Genomic DNA, 17,794 nt, shown 5'->3' on the forward strand with positions numbered 1-17,794 from the left:
ACATTTAAAAAGCATGATGTGTCTCCGGATCAGTTTGCTTTTCCCGCTCTGCCTCTCTCCTCTGGAACCAGCGGACTCCATGTAAAAGAATTCAGAGCGCTCGGATTGTAGGCGTGAAACTTTCCCTCAACTTTTTTGCTCCCACCCACGGCCAATAACAGGGCTGGCTCTTGGAGACGGGCTCCTCTGATTTGTCCGGGTCTCCTGTCCCGCGGAGTGACTGACAGCCCTGAGGGGGGAAAGACTTTTTCTGTGTGTGTGTTGGACTTGAAGGGGGCTCTACGTGACGCCTGAAAGAGTGGGGAGCACTTCTGAACGGAGGCGCAGCGGTGCAGGACAGTTCAGAAAAGCAGAGAGGAGAGGAGCAGTGCGGGAGAGACGGGTGTCCCATCCGTCAACTAGCTGGAGGAACGCACACCAACAAACCCCTTATGGCTGCTTGAGAAATACCGATACACCCCCCCTCCCCCTTTTTTCTCTTTCTCTGGGACTTTTTTGGGCTTTTTAGTATTGTCCTGACCACAAGTCGTTGCACGTCTAATTAGTTGCTCCAAGTTGAAAAAGTGAATCCACTTTGCCGTGGACGTCTCTGGCGGTCATGGATACCCATATAAGATGGAAAGTTAAACGGAGGATAAGGGACGCCCAAATCACTTTAGCGGTGATTCTGCTTTTTGTCACATCGCAAGCAAGTTCAGGTAAGATGCAGCTGTGAGATTTTTTGTGGATACAGTTTTTTTTTTGGAGCTGCGCTGGAAAAAAGTTTTAGTGGATCACAGCGGCGTCTGCCCCCTCCTCCTAAACTCATCTTTGTGCCTTTATTGGTGCCTTAATATATTCAGCTTGGTGTGTCCGAAACTATGGGACTTGTCAAAAGTATCAAAAGGCTGCAAGTTTTTGGAGAGAAAAGCGTTTCTTTTCTTATGGAAGTGGCCACTCTTTTTTGTGTGTGTCTGAGGTCTGCAGCGAAGTTCTGCAAAAGTTTTGCCTCTGCAGAAACATCCACTTGCTGATAAATAGACATGTAGGCCTGAGTAATCTTAATATTTGGTTGAAATTTTACATGCATCTGATAGTGATATGTCCCTAAATTACTTAATCAGCTTTTACAATTTTACTTTAATTCTGTTTTGCATTTTGCAGACATGTTATTAACTTGCAGTAGTAGCATCTCTGTAGCGTAGTTCAAGAATTTTAAACAGAAAACTGTATTTTTTTTCCATGCACTTTTTCCTTTTTTCTTTTTTTTTTTTTTACTGATGAGAGGGATGAGCATAATTTTCATCAGAGGGAGGGGCTGTAGCTCATCAGAAGTGGTAGGGTGGAGCTGCCTAAAAGACTCCCACATCAGAACACAGAGTTTTCTGAAGCTCAGGGCCCTTTGCAAAGGCTCAGACCCCAATAACTTTCATTATTGACATTTAACAAATTCTCCACATTCTTATTAGTGGTAGATATATAACTCAAAGCCTGAAAATTTTGATGTAAAAGTTTGGTGTGCCACTTAAACATCAGCAAAACCCTGTTCATACATATTGTAGGGTTGAAGGAAGACAAGATTTTTATCGTGTGTGGTACTGTTGTGTCCTGTCGGTGTCCAGAGGTCACAGTAGTGTGTCAGTGGGGCCAGGGTCTGCCTACATGTATTATTAGCACCTTAAGACTGCCTGGCATGGTTGGTGGTCTGCTGTCTGCCGTGAGGCTCTGACACAGGAGTTGGAGGTGAACAGGTGGTTTCTTGTGTCTGCTTCATAGACAGTAAAGAAGAGTCCAAGATTGTGCTGATGGTATGAATGAGATGTGCAGATGCTCTATTTAAAGCGACAGAAAGCGGGAAATGATGCAAAACAGATGCAGCTGAAGTGGTTTTTCTACTGTCAAACATATGAAGGAACTATTGCAGCCTGTTTATTATAATGTTGCCTGTAAACACTGGTTGTTAGCCGAACATAACTTAGATCACTGTATTAGGGTTGGATCCAGATCTGGGTCATTTTTGATGACAGAGGAGGAGCTGGACTTGAGTTTTGGTGTGAAGGAAATTGGAACCGAATCCATTTTGATGCTGCAAGCTGGATTTAATCAGCCCGTAATACCGATAGAGAGCAACCAGAGTGTTGTAATTGATCCTCAAGGGGTCTGGTACAAGTCCTGAAACGTGACACTTGACACATGCCAAATGGGAAATGCTTGATGACTAGAGACATGCCAGCAAGTACATGCAAGGCTTATGTAAACTAATTGTCTTGTTTTTAAGTTTAAGATTTTACTTTTTTTCTTCTTTTTTTTTCATTTATGCATTAAGTACAGTATATGATTCAACTTGGCTTTTGCTTTAATGCAAATGTCAAATTTTGGGAAAATATTGCATTTTTGCATGTAGTGTCCCCATCAGTAAATGGTAATTGCAGATGATCAGACAGTTCGTCAGCAGTAAAAGATTCATCTTGACCCAAACCACATGACCTCTTAGCCTCAGGGAAGACCTGGATACATTCATCTGAGAGTTTACGGAGGCCTGCCTTGACACACCAGCACTGCTTATCTGGGACTTGTCATCTCCACTCACAGTATACTTGCATTAACATGCAGGTATAGTAAAAGTATTTATATGTGGTTAACTGTAAAATAAAAAAAAAAATTAAAAATCATTTCATAGGCATGAATAAACCGACATTGAATGTCATAACAATTATTTTATTTTTTGATTAAATATTGGGATTTTTAGGTTACATAATTCAATCAGAAGTGACTTTTCAACTAACACAACTGACCGTAGACACATTTTGGAAAATTAATATTACATCTTTGTGTTATATTCATGTTTGATTCATTTAATGGTGCTTTTATGTATTATTGGAGTTGAACAACAGGTCCCACAATGAATTTGTTTCCAAATACCGAGATCTGCAAACCTCAGACTGTAACAACAAATTACTTATGAAGTCATTTATATTATTTAACATATTTTAAATAAAAATTAAAGTAATTATTTAGCTAAATGGCAAAATATAATTTAAGCAAATCCTACCTGTTTTCATTAATATGTCAAATTTGGAGTTTTACTTTATAACAGCTGCATCCAATTAGTTGGTGATTTTTGTGTCACCACCTGGAGGCAGCAGAAAGCACAATGCAGACAATTACTTTATAAAGTGTAGGATGATAGCAGCAGACACAAAGCAAGATTCATTTGGAGCTGTGTTTCTGTTCACCCAGAGAATGTAAGTTAAATATTCACTTTCCTTTCAACTATTTTGTGTCTCCACTAGCTTTTGAGGAACATATTTAGGTCTTTACCCAGGCTTGCTAAATGCTCCACTGTGCTAACTAGCCAACTAGCTTGGTAGCTGCTAACTTTTTTTTTTGTGTTTTTCGTGCTGGGTAGGAAGCAGACAGTTGGTTTACCTTAGCTTTTTTTCACAGAAAACAGCTGCTTGAAACAGCTTTGAATAAAACTGTCAACTAATGAGCAAATTCAATCAAGTTGTGGGCTGTTAAATCAAAACGGTTAAGTGAAAGATGAACGATTTGCTAAAGCTGCTAACTGCTCTGGAGAGCTTAGGCAAACGGCAAAGTAGGGTGCTTATTTTTTGGTAGGTTTTTCACACCACAAATACCTTTTACATTACACACAGTTATTTGTTTATATGAGAAAATATTAGTGTAATTTCAAGGTACTGGTGCACATAAAAATTAAGTCAAGTGTGGCTTAACTTGTTTGCCTGTTTGCCTAAAATGACAATGCTTACAAAACTGCTAAAAACGGTTTGCTAAAGATGCTAACTGCTTAATAGAGCCAAAGAAAACTGCAGAGTAGGGTGCTCAATTTTTGGTAGGTATTTCACACAAAGAATCCCTTACACATTACGCACAGTAATTTGTTAATATTAAAACTTTTAGTGTAGCTAAGGTACTGATGCACTAAATAAAATAAGTCAATTGTGGTTTAGCTTGTTAGCCTATTAAATGGTTAGCCTGTTAGCCTAGAATGATGTGCTGAAAGATGCTAAAACAGTTTGCTGAAGATGCTAACTGCTCTGTAGAGCTGAGGTAAAGGGCAAAGTTGGGTGTTTGTAGGGTTTTCACTCAAGGAAAATCCCTTTCATATTATACACAGTCATTTGTTAATATGGAAAAAATATTAATGTAGCTTTAAGGTACTGGTGAACTGAAAAAAACAAGTGCAGTCAATTTTAGCTTAGCTCGTTAGCCTATTAAGTGGTTAGCCTGAAATTATATTATAGACTGGCCTATTACGTAATCCTACTGACAAACCTAAAGTAAAAAGGAAAAAAATGCCTCTAGAATTGCAGTATGTTCTCAAATGACATGACTTTATTTTAATTCATGCTACCAATAGGTAACAGCAGCCTGAGGTCTTAGAGGATGAGCCCACTGAATGTAAGTCGAGCTGTATCTGAGTGAAGTCATCGTCCACAGTCCTTCAGGGAGGCCATCTTGACTTGCCTTTAATGAGGAAACCTTACTTTAAACTTATGTAAAAAGGTGTAAAAACAGAAGGCCTATAAGACACAGAGGTTAAGAATGAAAAGAGGGGTCGCAGTTTAAAGGTGAGGGTCAGGACTTTTGGATTGCTGTCAGGTTTACAGTTTCATCGCCTGAAGAAAGGAATTCTTGCTGTTGAAGCTCCACTCCTCTTTGTTTCAGTAACTCTGACTCTTGGAGGTTAAAGAGAAAGATAAGGAGGTTGTAATGATATATTTTATGTTCGTGCTTAATGCGTTTTAAGGATATAATATATGCCAAGTGTACAACTTGTTGAACTCATAAACTGGCATCTTAGCCTGAAATGCATAGTCTGTCTAGTGTCTGGTTAGGTGATGTTTTCAGATATTGAAATAAGAGGATTTTTTTGGTAGTTTTATGATCAGTTTACCTGCTATAGAACATATTTACCTTCCAAATTTGTGTTTCTGCCGAGTTGCTTTTTCTACTTCCTCAATCGACTCTTTTCACAAGTCTTAGAAAGTCTGTTTTGACTCTTTTCACTGCAGTTTGTTATCATTAATTAACCAAAAGTGTTTTTGTCTGAGCCAAACACTCACACAGGACCAGACCTTACTTGTGCAGCATACTTTAGTCATCAAAAATACTGAAATAACATTCTTTGAATACCTTGTGAAAATGAAAACAAGGATGGATTTTGGCCAAAGCTAATGCCAATAGACCACTGTATTGGAAAAAACAGATATGCTAACAAATCAACAAATACAGTCATGATGCATTAATTATGATATATATATATATATATATATATATAAGGAGCAGGTATTTGTTCCTAATGTACAGAAGAGGGCCTTGCTGTTTCACTGAGCGCCTCCACATCTGGATTCGATAAGTTCCATTGTGCTGTCTGCTAAGCCCTCCAAAACCCCAGAAAAAATGTCTTCCAGATGTTTTCTTCCCATTCTTGGTGGAACAGGGGACCATGAAAAAAATATACTGTTGCATTTTTCAAAAGAAAATACACGGCTCTGCGCTGGTTTCTTAGAGAAAATTCCTAATCGAATAACATCTGCAGCCTTATAGCTGAGTTTGTAAAAATAATATCGGTGTGCCCTGTGTTTCAGCCAGGTTTGCACATACACGTCCAGTGTCATAAAAAGGTTCTTTTTGTTTAAACCAGCCAACTTTATGACAGGGTTAAAGGTCGAATACAGCTGGTATGCAGCTGTCTTTCATTTACAGTCTCTTTATATCTGGACAGCTCCTTCAAAAGGAATTTATGTGGATAAGTAAAATTTGCCGTTTTGTCACAGTGAATGACGTCCTTCATGAGGCTGATTGGAAAAGCACAGAAGTAAAGGAATCCATGCAAAATTGGACAAATTGCAGAACTTCTTGTGTGCTTTATTTGTAAATTTTACTGGAAGGGTGGTGGGGGGGGGGGGGGTGGGGGGGGGATGCTCAGGCCATTATAATTTTGTTACTGTCATACCCATTTATGTAATGGTATGAAAGGACAAAGATGCCTTTCACAAGTATTTAAACCTTTGAACCCTGCAAATTGGTGCGGTTTTATTTCAAAAACATGGAAAGAAAAGGCAGTGAGGCAATCTGGTAATTACACAAATTGCATGAAAACACTAGATTTAGAAAACTATTTTTTGAAAAGCCAGGGAAAATTTTGTAGGAAAAAAACTCATTTATTCATTATTTAAATTATATTTTTAAAATTATGTTACAGAATTATTAGATTTTTTAGCACCCTTTTCAAGTCTTGTTTGCCTTTTTCTTTTGGAAAAAGTCCCCACCCCCCTTTTTAAAATAATTTCCAGGTAATTTTTTTGTACTTCTTACTAATTTCTCCTAAATTTTGGGTCATTTGTTCTTTTGTTGATCATTGCCTTCTTCCCGCAATTTTGAAAGAAATCAAGCCAGTTTGCGAAGAATTCAAAGGGTTAAACTCACTTGTTTGAGGTGAGAGGCACACACAGATGTGGCTTTGCGTTATCACCAAACTACATAGCAGCCAGTCACTGACATCACTCGCTCCCATCAGCAATCTTTCAGGCAGACATGATGTAATTGTAAATTTTCTGTGGTGGGTTTCAGCATGTTGTTCCTCACTCACCTTTAAGTGGCAATCCTGAGGTCATGTCCAACTCAATCAGATAAACATTGGCGAGAAAATGTGGCTTCTTGTGTGTGCGTATTGCCATGGTGCAGAGGAAGGAATCTGAGCTAGCTGGACTGTGGAGAAAAGCAGTGACCCTGCAACTGCATGTGCCACTTCAGCCTGTAAATGCAGGCTTTGTGGAAAGGACTCTGTAAATCAGCTCTAATGCCTGATAACAACATGGGAGATAAAACAAAATATGCAGGGCGAGTTTCTGACCCCATGTCAGAGTTAAGGAGATCCTTTGTGCAGCACAAATAGTGCTTTATTTGCCATATCCTGGACAGTATATCGTCTATTCCTTTCCAGACTAATTAAGGGTCAAATAATTGTTTTGAACTGCTCAATGGTGCTCTGTACTCATGACACAGCGTGCTTGATTTGAAGCCAGATACAGATGGTTTTTCTTTTAGGTGTTGCTTGCCCGAAGCTAGTATCTGCTTAAAAAAAACTCAGAGATGGAGCATTTGTTCTTTACTCCCTGGCAGACAAAAAGGGAACAAAATGGAGGCAGTGGTGTTTGAAATGTCAACTGGAACACTTCAGTGATGTAAAAGTTGGATGTGCTTCGCTCATGATGCAACTCCCACTCCTGTATTTGATTTTTAAGAATATGCTTTGTTGCAGCGTGTAGTGCATGGCAGAGTGAGAAGGGAAGTCTGGTCCAGGCTCACAAGCCGAGTATTCACTTCAGCTGGGAAACAGTGCTTTTCTCTGTAATGGGGTATTATAATCATTGAGCATGGAAAGCAATGTATGAGTCATCCTTTCCAACCCCATTCCCCCTTCCCCAGCCGGAGCTTAGCCACAGCCTGGACAGTAGGAATACTGAGTGTAAGCATTTCTTTCCTAGTAGGGGAAATACAATGCTTTCTGGTCACTCCAGAGGCTACACTGTTGTCACGTGTATTCAATTTTGACTTTATTAGGTGATGACATTTTTAGGAGTTGGAAAGGAAAGGCTACATTAAATCAAGGCTTTAAGTTTCTGCTTATTCAGCAGTATTTTGTAATTAAGCCTTGGGTGTAATTAATTGGGTTTTGTTGTTACAAGGGACCAAGCTTTAGTGTGACCGCAGTCACTAGTTTGTGCTGAAGCAAGCTGAAGGAAATGTGTCAGACAGATTAAAAAAAACAGCAAATGAGACTGTTTTAGCACCACTGCCACCTAGAAATGACATTCACATTGTACTTATTTTCCACAGTAAATTAATTTAGGCTCAAATGTGATAAACTCTGGATTACATAATGAGGAAACTTTATTAATTCATGTGTCTGAAAATGACACTGAGCGTGTCAGTAAAATGTGCGCTACAACATTTTAAAAAAAAAAATTTTCAGCAATATTCTCTCTTGCAATACAATATCAAGCCATGGCCAAACTTAATCATGGTTATGTTTGCAAACTCACAGAACTTGGTTAAGTTTCAGGAAGGACTGTGGTCTTGGTTGCATATTGAAAAAGTCAACAATGACAGTATTAGCATGTAACTGAAACCATGATCTTTCCCTAACCTTAGCCAAAATGCTTTTGTTTTGCACTGCACAAACCTAACCACACAAAGCACTTTAGATGGGTCAAAGTTGAATAGTTTGTATGCCAGAAAAAAAACAGTGTCTACTCATATTGGTAGTGTGTAATAAGAGTTTTAGACACAGGGTTAGTTCCACAATTTTTCCTCTTTTTTCAATTTTACAAAAACATTTAACTTAAGTGGGGACTGTCTTTCAATGGGATCACTACAGCTGTGATTAGGGCTGTGTATTGGCGATATGATACATATCACGATACAGAGGTTATGTTTCAATATATTGCAATGTATTGCAATACTGTAAGCAAGGTGATATATTGCAGTTTTTTGCAATCCAATTTTGACAAAACTGTCAGTGCTTGCAGTGCACCATCTATGACTCTAAATTTTTCATTGCCCAATTTTCTATGTGTTTACACTAGCGTTAGTGGTTTATATCATGGTGACATAATCTGTTCAGAGACAGAGAAACATATATACACCTGACAAAAGTACTCTGTGGTAGTTATAGGTATCACTGGGACCACATTTTGTCATGATTACACATGCAGTTTTATATGGTGGAATCAGTAACAGCTGTTTTGGTGACAAATTTGATCAAAATTTGTGCTGCATTTGGACAGGATTATTGTCGCAGCTGATGACCAGGGATGCAAAGTTGGAAGCTGATGTTGATGATTCATACTTGATGACTTTGGTAAAGTAGCCTTCTGTCACTTAGGCAATTTATTTGCGCAGTAACTTCTGTTCACCCACAGGGCTGATGTTGCTCAAATCTGTCTCTGGTTAAGTGTCAGCTAGAGATGGATTGATTGTTGAATTGGCTGGCACCACATGATATGGCAAGACTTCCTCACCCCAGGCTACAATTACAGTGTGTTATCACTATGACAAGAACAGTGATTGATAACCTAACTGTGCCCTATACTTTTTCCATTTACGTCTGGTGTCACTCTTTCCACACCTTGCTAAAGCTTTGCCATGACGTTTTTGAACTCTGCCCATCCTGCGTCTGTGACTTCCTTTTCCTTTAGACACTGTTGATATGATTGCTTGTGCATCGGAAATAGCTGCTTTTGATGTTTTACTGACATTTACTTCCTTTTGGTCTCAAGTTGTCTGTATTCAGTGATGCCTGATTGGAAATTTGGTGCTTTAAGTTGCATTTAAAATATCATAAACCATTTTTAATGTTTTCTTCTACTCTTGCTGCTGTATATTGGTTTCCCTATATTGATTATGGGTAAAAGCATTGATGAAGCGCTTCTGTTGTGAGAAAGCATTGCTTATTTGGATTAATGCCTATCATTAGCTTAAAGGCACAGCTCCTCAGTGAAGTGTTGAATAATGTGCCACTTAGGTTTAATAGGCCTTCTTCGCGTGTCATTGCTGGATGGTCCTCGACAAAGAGGGGGAAAAAAAGCTTCATTATTGTGCAAAATTTCACATTTATTAGATTCAGTTTCATTGTTGGTGTCAGTGTGTTTGGTGCTGGAATAATGGTTATCTGCGAGGCTGGGTGAGAGGAAATGGCTCTGTAATGTCAGTGCTGCAGGGCCCTCTTTTATCATAAATTTCTCAGCAGTCAGCCATCAAAACCATATCTGCTGTCGGAGAGACAGAATAAGGAGAAGATAAAATAGGCAGAGGGAAATAACGTCGCTAATGGAGGTTAGAAAGTAAAACTGAACGAATCTGGTGCGGAAGGAGACAAAACTACGAAGAGTGGAACCGAGATAAAAAGACAGAGATAAAGGCTATCGCACATGTGCCTCAAACGTACCAGTCCTGCAGTTTTTCGCTGTAAAATGAGCATTTAGAGGTGCACCGTGGAATCTTGAGTCAGTTTTTCCATCTTAGTCTGTGGTGGACGGCAGACAGTGATTTATCCACACTGCTGTGAGCTGCAGCATGGAGACAGTGAAGTAAACCATCTGGTATTCCCCCTGTTAAAGCAATAAGAGTCTGGCTGAAGCGCTGAGCCTCAGAGTACACTAGAGAAGGTCTGGTTAGAAAAACTCTCTGTTCTTTGGATCATCTTTCAGGTGTGTGTGCTTGTGTCATTGTATGTGTGTGTGTGTGTGTGTGTGTATCAGTGCATCTGTGGGTGTAGGGGTGAAAATGCAAGCTTATATCTGAAGATTCTGGGTGGATTTGTCTGTCTGTCTTTGCATGTTTTTCTATCAGACTGCTTATCATTTTGTGTGTTTCCAAACTCATCTTTTTTGGTGTTTCCTGTAATTTTGCAGTTAGAGGCTGGGGTTAATCTTTGACTATCTCATTACAAATGAGTCAGAATGACTTGATCGTGACCAGGGAATTGAAGGCACTGGGTGTATAAACAAAAAGAGTCTCGCTCTTCTCATTTCCTCTTTTGCCTTTTCCTCCCTGCTGCTGCGCTCACAAGCAGCTCTCAGCCCAGGTCACTGGGTCAGTGTCCTGAAATGTCTGGATTAAAACTGGCTGATAAAATGAGACATGACTGATACTGGTATGTGAAGTCATTTTTTTACAGACTTAATTATGCTCATGCTGGAGTAAACACTGTCCTCAGCTGCATTTGAGAGTTGTCACCCCACCCCAAAAAGACACATTTCTGGCTGGCTTTCATAATTCATCTCTATTCAGAACAAAGCAGGTGACAGCGTGATGGTTGTTAATGCTAGCAATTTAGCATTTTAGTGAGCAGTTGTAAGTGTTGCTGAACAGCACCTACTGTGGCCACAAGTGGTAATAGACTGAATTACAGTTTCTGTTTACAAGAACTTATGGCTAAAACTGAACGAATCTGGTGCGGAAGGATCTACTGCATCACGTACATAATATTAAAGGGGGGTCAGCAAACGCTACCTCAATTGTCTAGTTTTTAGCCACCTATAACAAGACCCACCCAAAAAAAAAACATTTGAAGTGTTTGCTATATTTAAAATATTTTTAGTGCTTTACCTTGCCATTGGACAGCCCTTTCTGACAGGGAACTGAAGTGGTCTCAAAGCCACCAGACTCCATTGACAAAAACTGTAATTTTACTTGCAGAACACAGGAGTTAAGTAAAGCAGTGAAAATACAACAAATACAGTGCACACTGAAACTTTTTTAATTAAGTCTTTTAGTTGGCTGAAATATGTACAAAAATGACATCCACAGCAGTACATTGCTTAGCGTCTGTGCAGGTTGATTTGGTTTATCAAAAAAGCTAGCAAAGCAACACAGAACATAAAATAAGCACATCAAGAAGGGTCATGTAAGTCAAACCACTGCATTTAGATTTCAGTTACTGCTGAAAATGACAACAAAAATAAACAAACTTGCTGATTTCACATTTCTCTGCAGTTGGAATCAATTGCTAGTTTCTGCCCGGCAGTGATTGTTGTTGCGCAACATCATGGTAATTCGCAAAAGCAGATGCATGTTGTAAAGTCAAAGAACTGACACTTTATCATTAGTTCCACCATATTCTATGGAATCCCCAATTGCATATACTGTAAATACTCATACTTTTGAACTTGTTTTTTATTTAATGCCAGTGTATCAATATGATCATGAATGTATGTGTCTCAGTTATTATTAAGATTGATTTTTAGTCATATCACCCAGCCCATGCTATGATTATATTGTAGCTGTTTACTGAACTATAAAAAACTAACAGCCTTAAGCATGTCTCATTTGTGTGTTAGCTGTGATCTTGTCTTCAGAGTTGTGTCAGTAAAGCATGTTGCACATGTTGGTACAGCTTGAGCCTCAGTTTGAACCTCACTCACTGCAAAGCTTTTGCAGCGATTGCCAAGAAATTTCTCTTATTGTGGTTTGGTAGCTTTAATTAAGCCGAGGAGCAGAGGTGTGAATGATTGCTCACCATCTTGCTGACTGACATCCCATTCAGGGTTTGTCCTGGCATCAGTTTACTCATGTGTTGCTTGTTGGCAGTGGTGTGTGTGTGTGTGTTCTCTCACAGGAAGTCCATGTAGTGTATGTAATGCGTTAAATCTAGCAAGCATAATGCCTGCAGGATGATTTCCAGGTCTGGTCACATGAAACCCAAAAGCAACAATTCAAGGTCATTGTTAATGGAAGTGCATCTTGTTTTGTTATCATATTCTTGGACATAAGATCTGGTTGCTTTGGTATTTTGCAGGAGTCCTGCTTTAAAGGTTGTGTTTTATGGCAGAGCAAGTAGGGCTGCACTTCTGCAAACTTATTAAAAGTTAATGCACTTTTATTAAATACAGCATTAACCTTTAAAGAAAAAAGATCAGAGGCACTTTTTTGACTTCGCAAATGCCATATATTTAATGAGTGTTAATATTGATTAGGTTTCTGCGTCAGGATCCAGGTAGCTTAGCATCTCAGGTGCTGGTTATGCTAGACCAAGAAAAGCTGCCAACAACTCTGAATTCCACTTTTTAATTTGTAAGAGGATGGATGTCTTCCTGCCTCTTAAAAGTTACATAGTCTAGCTTTAAGTAATTAATCTCAGGGCCTTAATTATAACCTGATGCATTCACAGTGGGGCGTCAGCTTCACAACATTTGGCTTCAGTTACAGTTTTATAACAGAATCAGGTGAAACAAAAAAAAAACCTCCCTGTCTGTGATGCGCTCTAGGAGGGGGAAGTCTCTCATTGGGTATTCTTGTTTTCGGCTGTGCTGGTTTCCAAGAGAGGCAGGGTCCTCTTTATGGCTGCTAATTACTCCTTGTCCTCAGCGCCAGGTCAAGCATGTGCCTGGAGAGTCAGGCCTCACTTCAGGAAGGGCTGGAGGAGGATAGGGGGCAGGGTAAAGAGGGGAAGAATGTTAATCTGGCCCCCCCATGAAAAAAGTCCTAATTCACTGGTCCGGCACCCCTCCTCTTGTCAGATGAAATGGTGCCGTCTGGAGTCGCTGGGTGTTGTTACAGAACGTGTGCATGTATGTGCACGTCTGTGGAAATGAAGGGTAGATGGATAGGTTAGGGGAATGGGATCCACCACAGTCTTGGCACCGAGCCGAGAGCAGGATTATGAATCTGGCACTCAAGCTACTGTTCAGAAAGGGAGAGAAAAAAGGTAGAAAGAAAGAGTAGCGAGGAAGGGCAGGGAGGGGAAGATATTTGCAAAACCACATCATGTCCACTTTTCTCTGTGACTTGTAAGTTTCACCACACATTTTAAGATAATCCACACATACACTTTTATGAATTCATTATCCTTGTCTGTGCTGCGACCTCATCCAGCCCACGTCTGACAAACAAACCCATAAAAGGCTGAAGACAGAGTTAACCACTCCTCTTTAAGCACATCGAATCAAAGATGCAGTACCTTGCTTGCTAATTTGCACATTACACTCACAAGTTCCCACAGTGCACATGGCCTGGAAAGACCTGACTGTGGGAGTAGTCATGGATACTTCTCACCCCAGCCATCCAAGAGCTTATCTATCTGAAAAAAAAGTTTCAAAATATTAACCATGAGGGCATAAAACATTTTTGCATGATGTAGAGTTCAAGCAAGACCAGTTGGACTTTGCAAGAAGTCAAGATGAATTCTACTTGAATCATGTGTGAGTTGCGATTACTTGTATTGTGATTGTGTTGTAAATGCACTTATTAGTGAAATACAGATGGCCTGTCAAGGGATGCATGATATTGGATTTTTTTGCAAACAACCAATGTGCCAATATATATAACTCATTTGGCCATTAACCAATACCAATATCAATATATCTACTTTTTTCCCCACCTAATTTTAGTGATCAAGTTTTTTCTATAGTGGAATAACATCATATTATGCATACTGTTATTGTGATGGTTCACCAGCAGATGGAGACATAAAATATAATGCTTTTCATTGTATGTAATATTCATTTATCGTGCAAAATAAGAAAAATACTTCAACTCGGGATTTATGTTTTGTACATGTTCATTTTTCAATAAAAAAACAGGTTTCTGAAGTTAGCCGTAAACAGCATGTTGGCGGATTCAGATATTTCATTTTCAATATCTGCCAATAACGTGCCAATATTATTGTGCATCCCTAGCCTTTTCTCATCTGAGCATTGCAGACATCTGAAATAATGCCCCAGTGTGATGATGGAGTCAGTGTGTGTAGAAGGGCAAAAGATGTTTTCATTTACACATGAAAAAACTTCCAAAGAGCGCTAAGGCTTAAAGGATGAACTGTATTTACAGCATAGCTTTTTTTAATGTCATTCTCCATTGCATGAAAGTAGTTAAAGTGGGGTGGCAGACTGGCAGAGTGCAAATGTACACAAGACCGGGTCATATAAACAGCTTCTGTGTATGTGCGGAGAACCTGCCTCTTAGATGTGAAGGGTGAAGGGCTGTGGTCAGGCAGGGAAAAGTATTTTTAGCATCTAGTGCCAGAGGTGTTGGTCTCTCGAGGGATCCGCCATGCTAAGTGGGTAAACATCTCAGCTTAACAAGGTGGGACTGGGAGCCGTACCTGCGGCTTAGGATGTGGTCAGGACAGCTTCCGCTGGAAGGTCGACTGCCGGTGACCAAAATCCATGAATGAAGGTGTGTGAGAATATTTCAAAGAGGGAGGGAAATAGATCTGAATATTTGTGTCTGACTGAGAAAATGGCTCTTTGCATCATATGCTGTATTGGAAAAAAGATTTGCTACTACTCAGATGGGTTTTTGATAAGTCTATTATTTTGCAGTTGGCGTGTTGACAGAGATATATTATGCTATCCTTTCACCTTCCTCCTCTTTTCCTGTAAGCTGCTAATTGGCCGTCTCCACCTGGCTCACCTCCAGGTGACCCAGAAGAGGCCCTGTGGTCCCTTTGAGATCCATCAGGGGATCTAAAGCCTTGGATAAAAAAATGAATGTAAGGAAAAAGGAAATTGGAAAATGGAAATGAGAAAGTGGAACAGTTTAATAATATAACATGCTGATTGATGGAGGGAAAGGAGTGGTCATTAGGTATAGAATCCCGATTTCCTTCCCAAAAAAGCTGCTGATCTTTAGGGGATTAGTTTGTGTCAGTGTGGATTAGCAAAAGCAACACTCCTCAGCAGGGGTCGTGACACAGTTAGCATCGACCGGATGCTCCTTAAAGACTTTCCCCCTTTTTCTTTTTTGCCTGTGGTGCTGAGTTTGCTGTTACTATAATGTTGTTATTGTTATTATGACAGCCATATTGTTATAGTATGATGCACTATGAGAGCTGCCGTTGTCCGAAAGGAACTTATTTGAATCATTTATCACTTCTGGTGTGTTGTTGTCATCTGCAAAGTGATAAAATGTCAGTGGCTTGTTGTGAACATCTCATCAGTGGAGGTAGTTTGCCATAAGCCACTGCTGGTGTTTACCAGGTGTGAAGACAGACTTTAAATATAAGCAAGAACAGCATTTTGAGCACCTTGCTGCGAAAAAGTGACACCAAAATGATGGCGCATGTGTTGCCAATTTGACAGGATGAACCTGAGGTACTCTTCCACATATGCAAGTATTAGGATTATATGAGGTAAGATAGGAAGTGAGTGTTTGTACCTGTCACCACCAGAGTCTCAGCAGCGGGGCTTATGCAAGGTTGTGTCCATATAAGGAGATGAGGAGAATGTGTGTAGTAGGAAGAGGCTTCATGGAGATGGAAAAGGGAGGCTATGGCTGGTTGGTTAAAACAGTCTGAGAATCACAGAGTAACCCCACATGGGCGTTATCAACCACAGTTCTTGGGTTTAATGTGACATGTAAGCTTCATCATTTACACTGGTGCACTGGTCGCTGTGTTTAATTGTAAGTTATTTCCATGCCTTGTATGGACTCTGTCTGGGCAACAGTCAGTGATCAATTCATTTATTTCCCAAGGGAATGATGTGCTGTTGGATGTTGGCAGGTCAGAGGGACTTACTGTTGTGTCACAGCAGACTGTTGTGGATTTTACAGGGAACATTTGTGGCTGTCTGAGAAAAGGGCAAAAACTGTGAGCTTTGCTTTTGGTCAACCAAGGTCCTTGTTAAAAGCGTTATTAAATGAAAAGGCTTTATATGCCAGTTTTTGCGTCACTTACTTTTCTTATATAAGAGGCTGAGAAAAAGTAACTCCCTGTGTCAGTCTCTCTAAAGCTGATTTTATATTTAAAGGAGCTGTATTTGAAATTCAGAGTATGAATGTAGCAGCAAATAATTATTTATTAATATATGTAAAGATGTAGTGGAGTAATAGTGTTTTAACCAGTAGTCAATGCTACCTCTGTGTGTGTTTAAACCCGAGCTTCTCTGTTTTCTGTTGTGGTATATGGAAGTTTAGACAGATTAAATAAGCTATAACAATATATTAGAACAATTACTTTTATAGTGATATAATGCCAATATTATAAGGTTAACTATTGGTGTTTTCACAAAGTATTTACACAATGAGATTTGTGGTAAATAATCCCCAGAAATATGGATGTAATGACTTAGAGGGTAAAGGCAAATATTTAGAAAATTAGAAATTTACATCACCTTTTAAAACCATGAAAGGACAACACTTACTATATTACGATATCCGAAATCTGTCTAACTTTATCTAGTCTCATATAATGATGTAATTTTAAAATCAATATATTACTCAGCCCTTTAAGATGGTCTTGCCACACATCCATGTTAATGCTTGTGAGTCCCTGAGTGCGTATCCCAATGGCTAGCTAATCATGGCCATAGCTCTGTCAGTGCTGTTGCCGTTGTTAGCACTGTTTGCCCTGCTTTCACTGTTGGCTATTAGTCACTTGTTGGGCCACCTCCATGTTGAAAGCCATGTGTAGACAACCCCAGCTCAGACATCACTGATATCCTCTGAATGTCATGTACAGGTCCTTTATGAAAGCTTTAGCAGGATTTTTTTGATGTTGATGCTTCTGATTTGTGTGATAAATGGTACATTTATTAATCCATTTAAGTTCTAGACTGTAAGACTTATACAGTTGTCTAAAAAATGCTTAAAAATGCAATTAAGGTTTTTTCACTTAAAATGCTTATTCCGACTTTTTTTTAGGGTTTTTTTTGCTATGTGGGATTAAGGCATAAAACATTTTCAGTGCTACAGTGTAGATGCTGTCATTAAGCAGATGTAAAATCATCATGCTTTCTTGAGTGCTACACCCCCAAGAGTCCCTGTGCTTAAATACAGTATCTTCCGACACCATGCTGACACCTTTACTCAACTTTTCAGAAGTTCTTGGCATTTTTAGACATTCAGTCCTCTGAACGCCTCAGTTGCTAAGCGACCAGTGTCGATCCAAATGCAGAAATATTTGAATCATGTGCATCCCATTTTTTTCATATCACATGATCAGCTCCCTCAATCTCCCACTTATAAGCCAACAATGTAGAAGACGTTTTTTTGGATTAATGACTCTGCAATTTAAACATTTGTAACAGAACTACGTTTCCCATCACTGTGACATTCTGTTATACTGCTGCCACGTGCTCAGAGGCAAGCTCATTAAATGAACCTCATTCATCACCTCATGGTGAATCATAGACATTTTCTGGCTGGTGCAGAAGTTTTTGTGTGTCTCTTCATTATGAGTTGATGACAGACAGAGCTGTCTTTTTGTTTAGACCCTTCACCTGCTCAGAGGCTCTGTCATCCTGTGGTATGCACTTCCAGCAATATGAATATAGTTAGACCT

General features: G+C 39.5%; 1 protein-coding gene across 2 annotated transcripts in view; it reads left to right on the forward strand.

The window, feature by feature from the left end:
* The first annotated feature begins 246 nt into the window (after positions 1-246).
* The window catches only part of col5a1 (procollagen, type V, alpha 1), a 98,452-nt gene continuing 80,904 nt past the window's right edge, over positions 247-17,794 (forward strand). For both annotated transcript variants that reach the window (XM_042508952.1, XM_042508953.1), the window contains exon 1: positions 247-698. In XM_042508952.1, the coding sequence (XP_042364886.1) occupies positions 599-698 (100 nt within the window). In that variant the 5' untranslated portion in view covers positions 247-598. The remainder of the gene's footprint in view (positions 699-17,794) is intronic.

This window comes from Plectropomus leopardus, chromosome 20, assembly GCF_008729295.1.
Source record: "Plectropomus leopardus isolate mb chromosome 20, YSFRI_Pleo_2.0, whole genome shotgun sequence".
Taxonomy (NCBI): Eukaryota; Metazoa; Chordata; class Actinopteri; order Perciformes; family Serranidae; genus Plectropomus; species Plectropomus leopardus.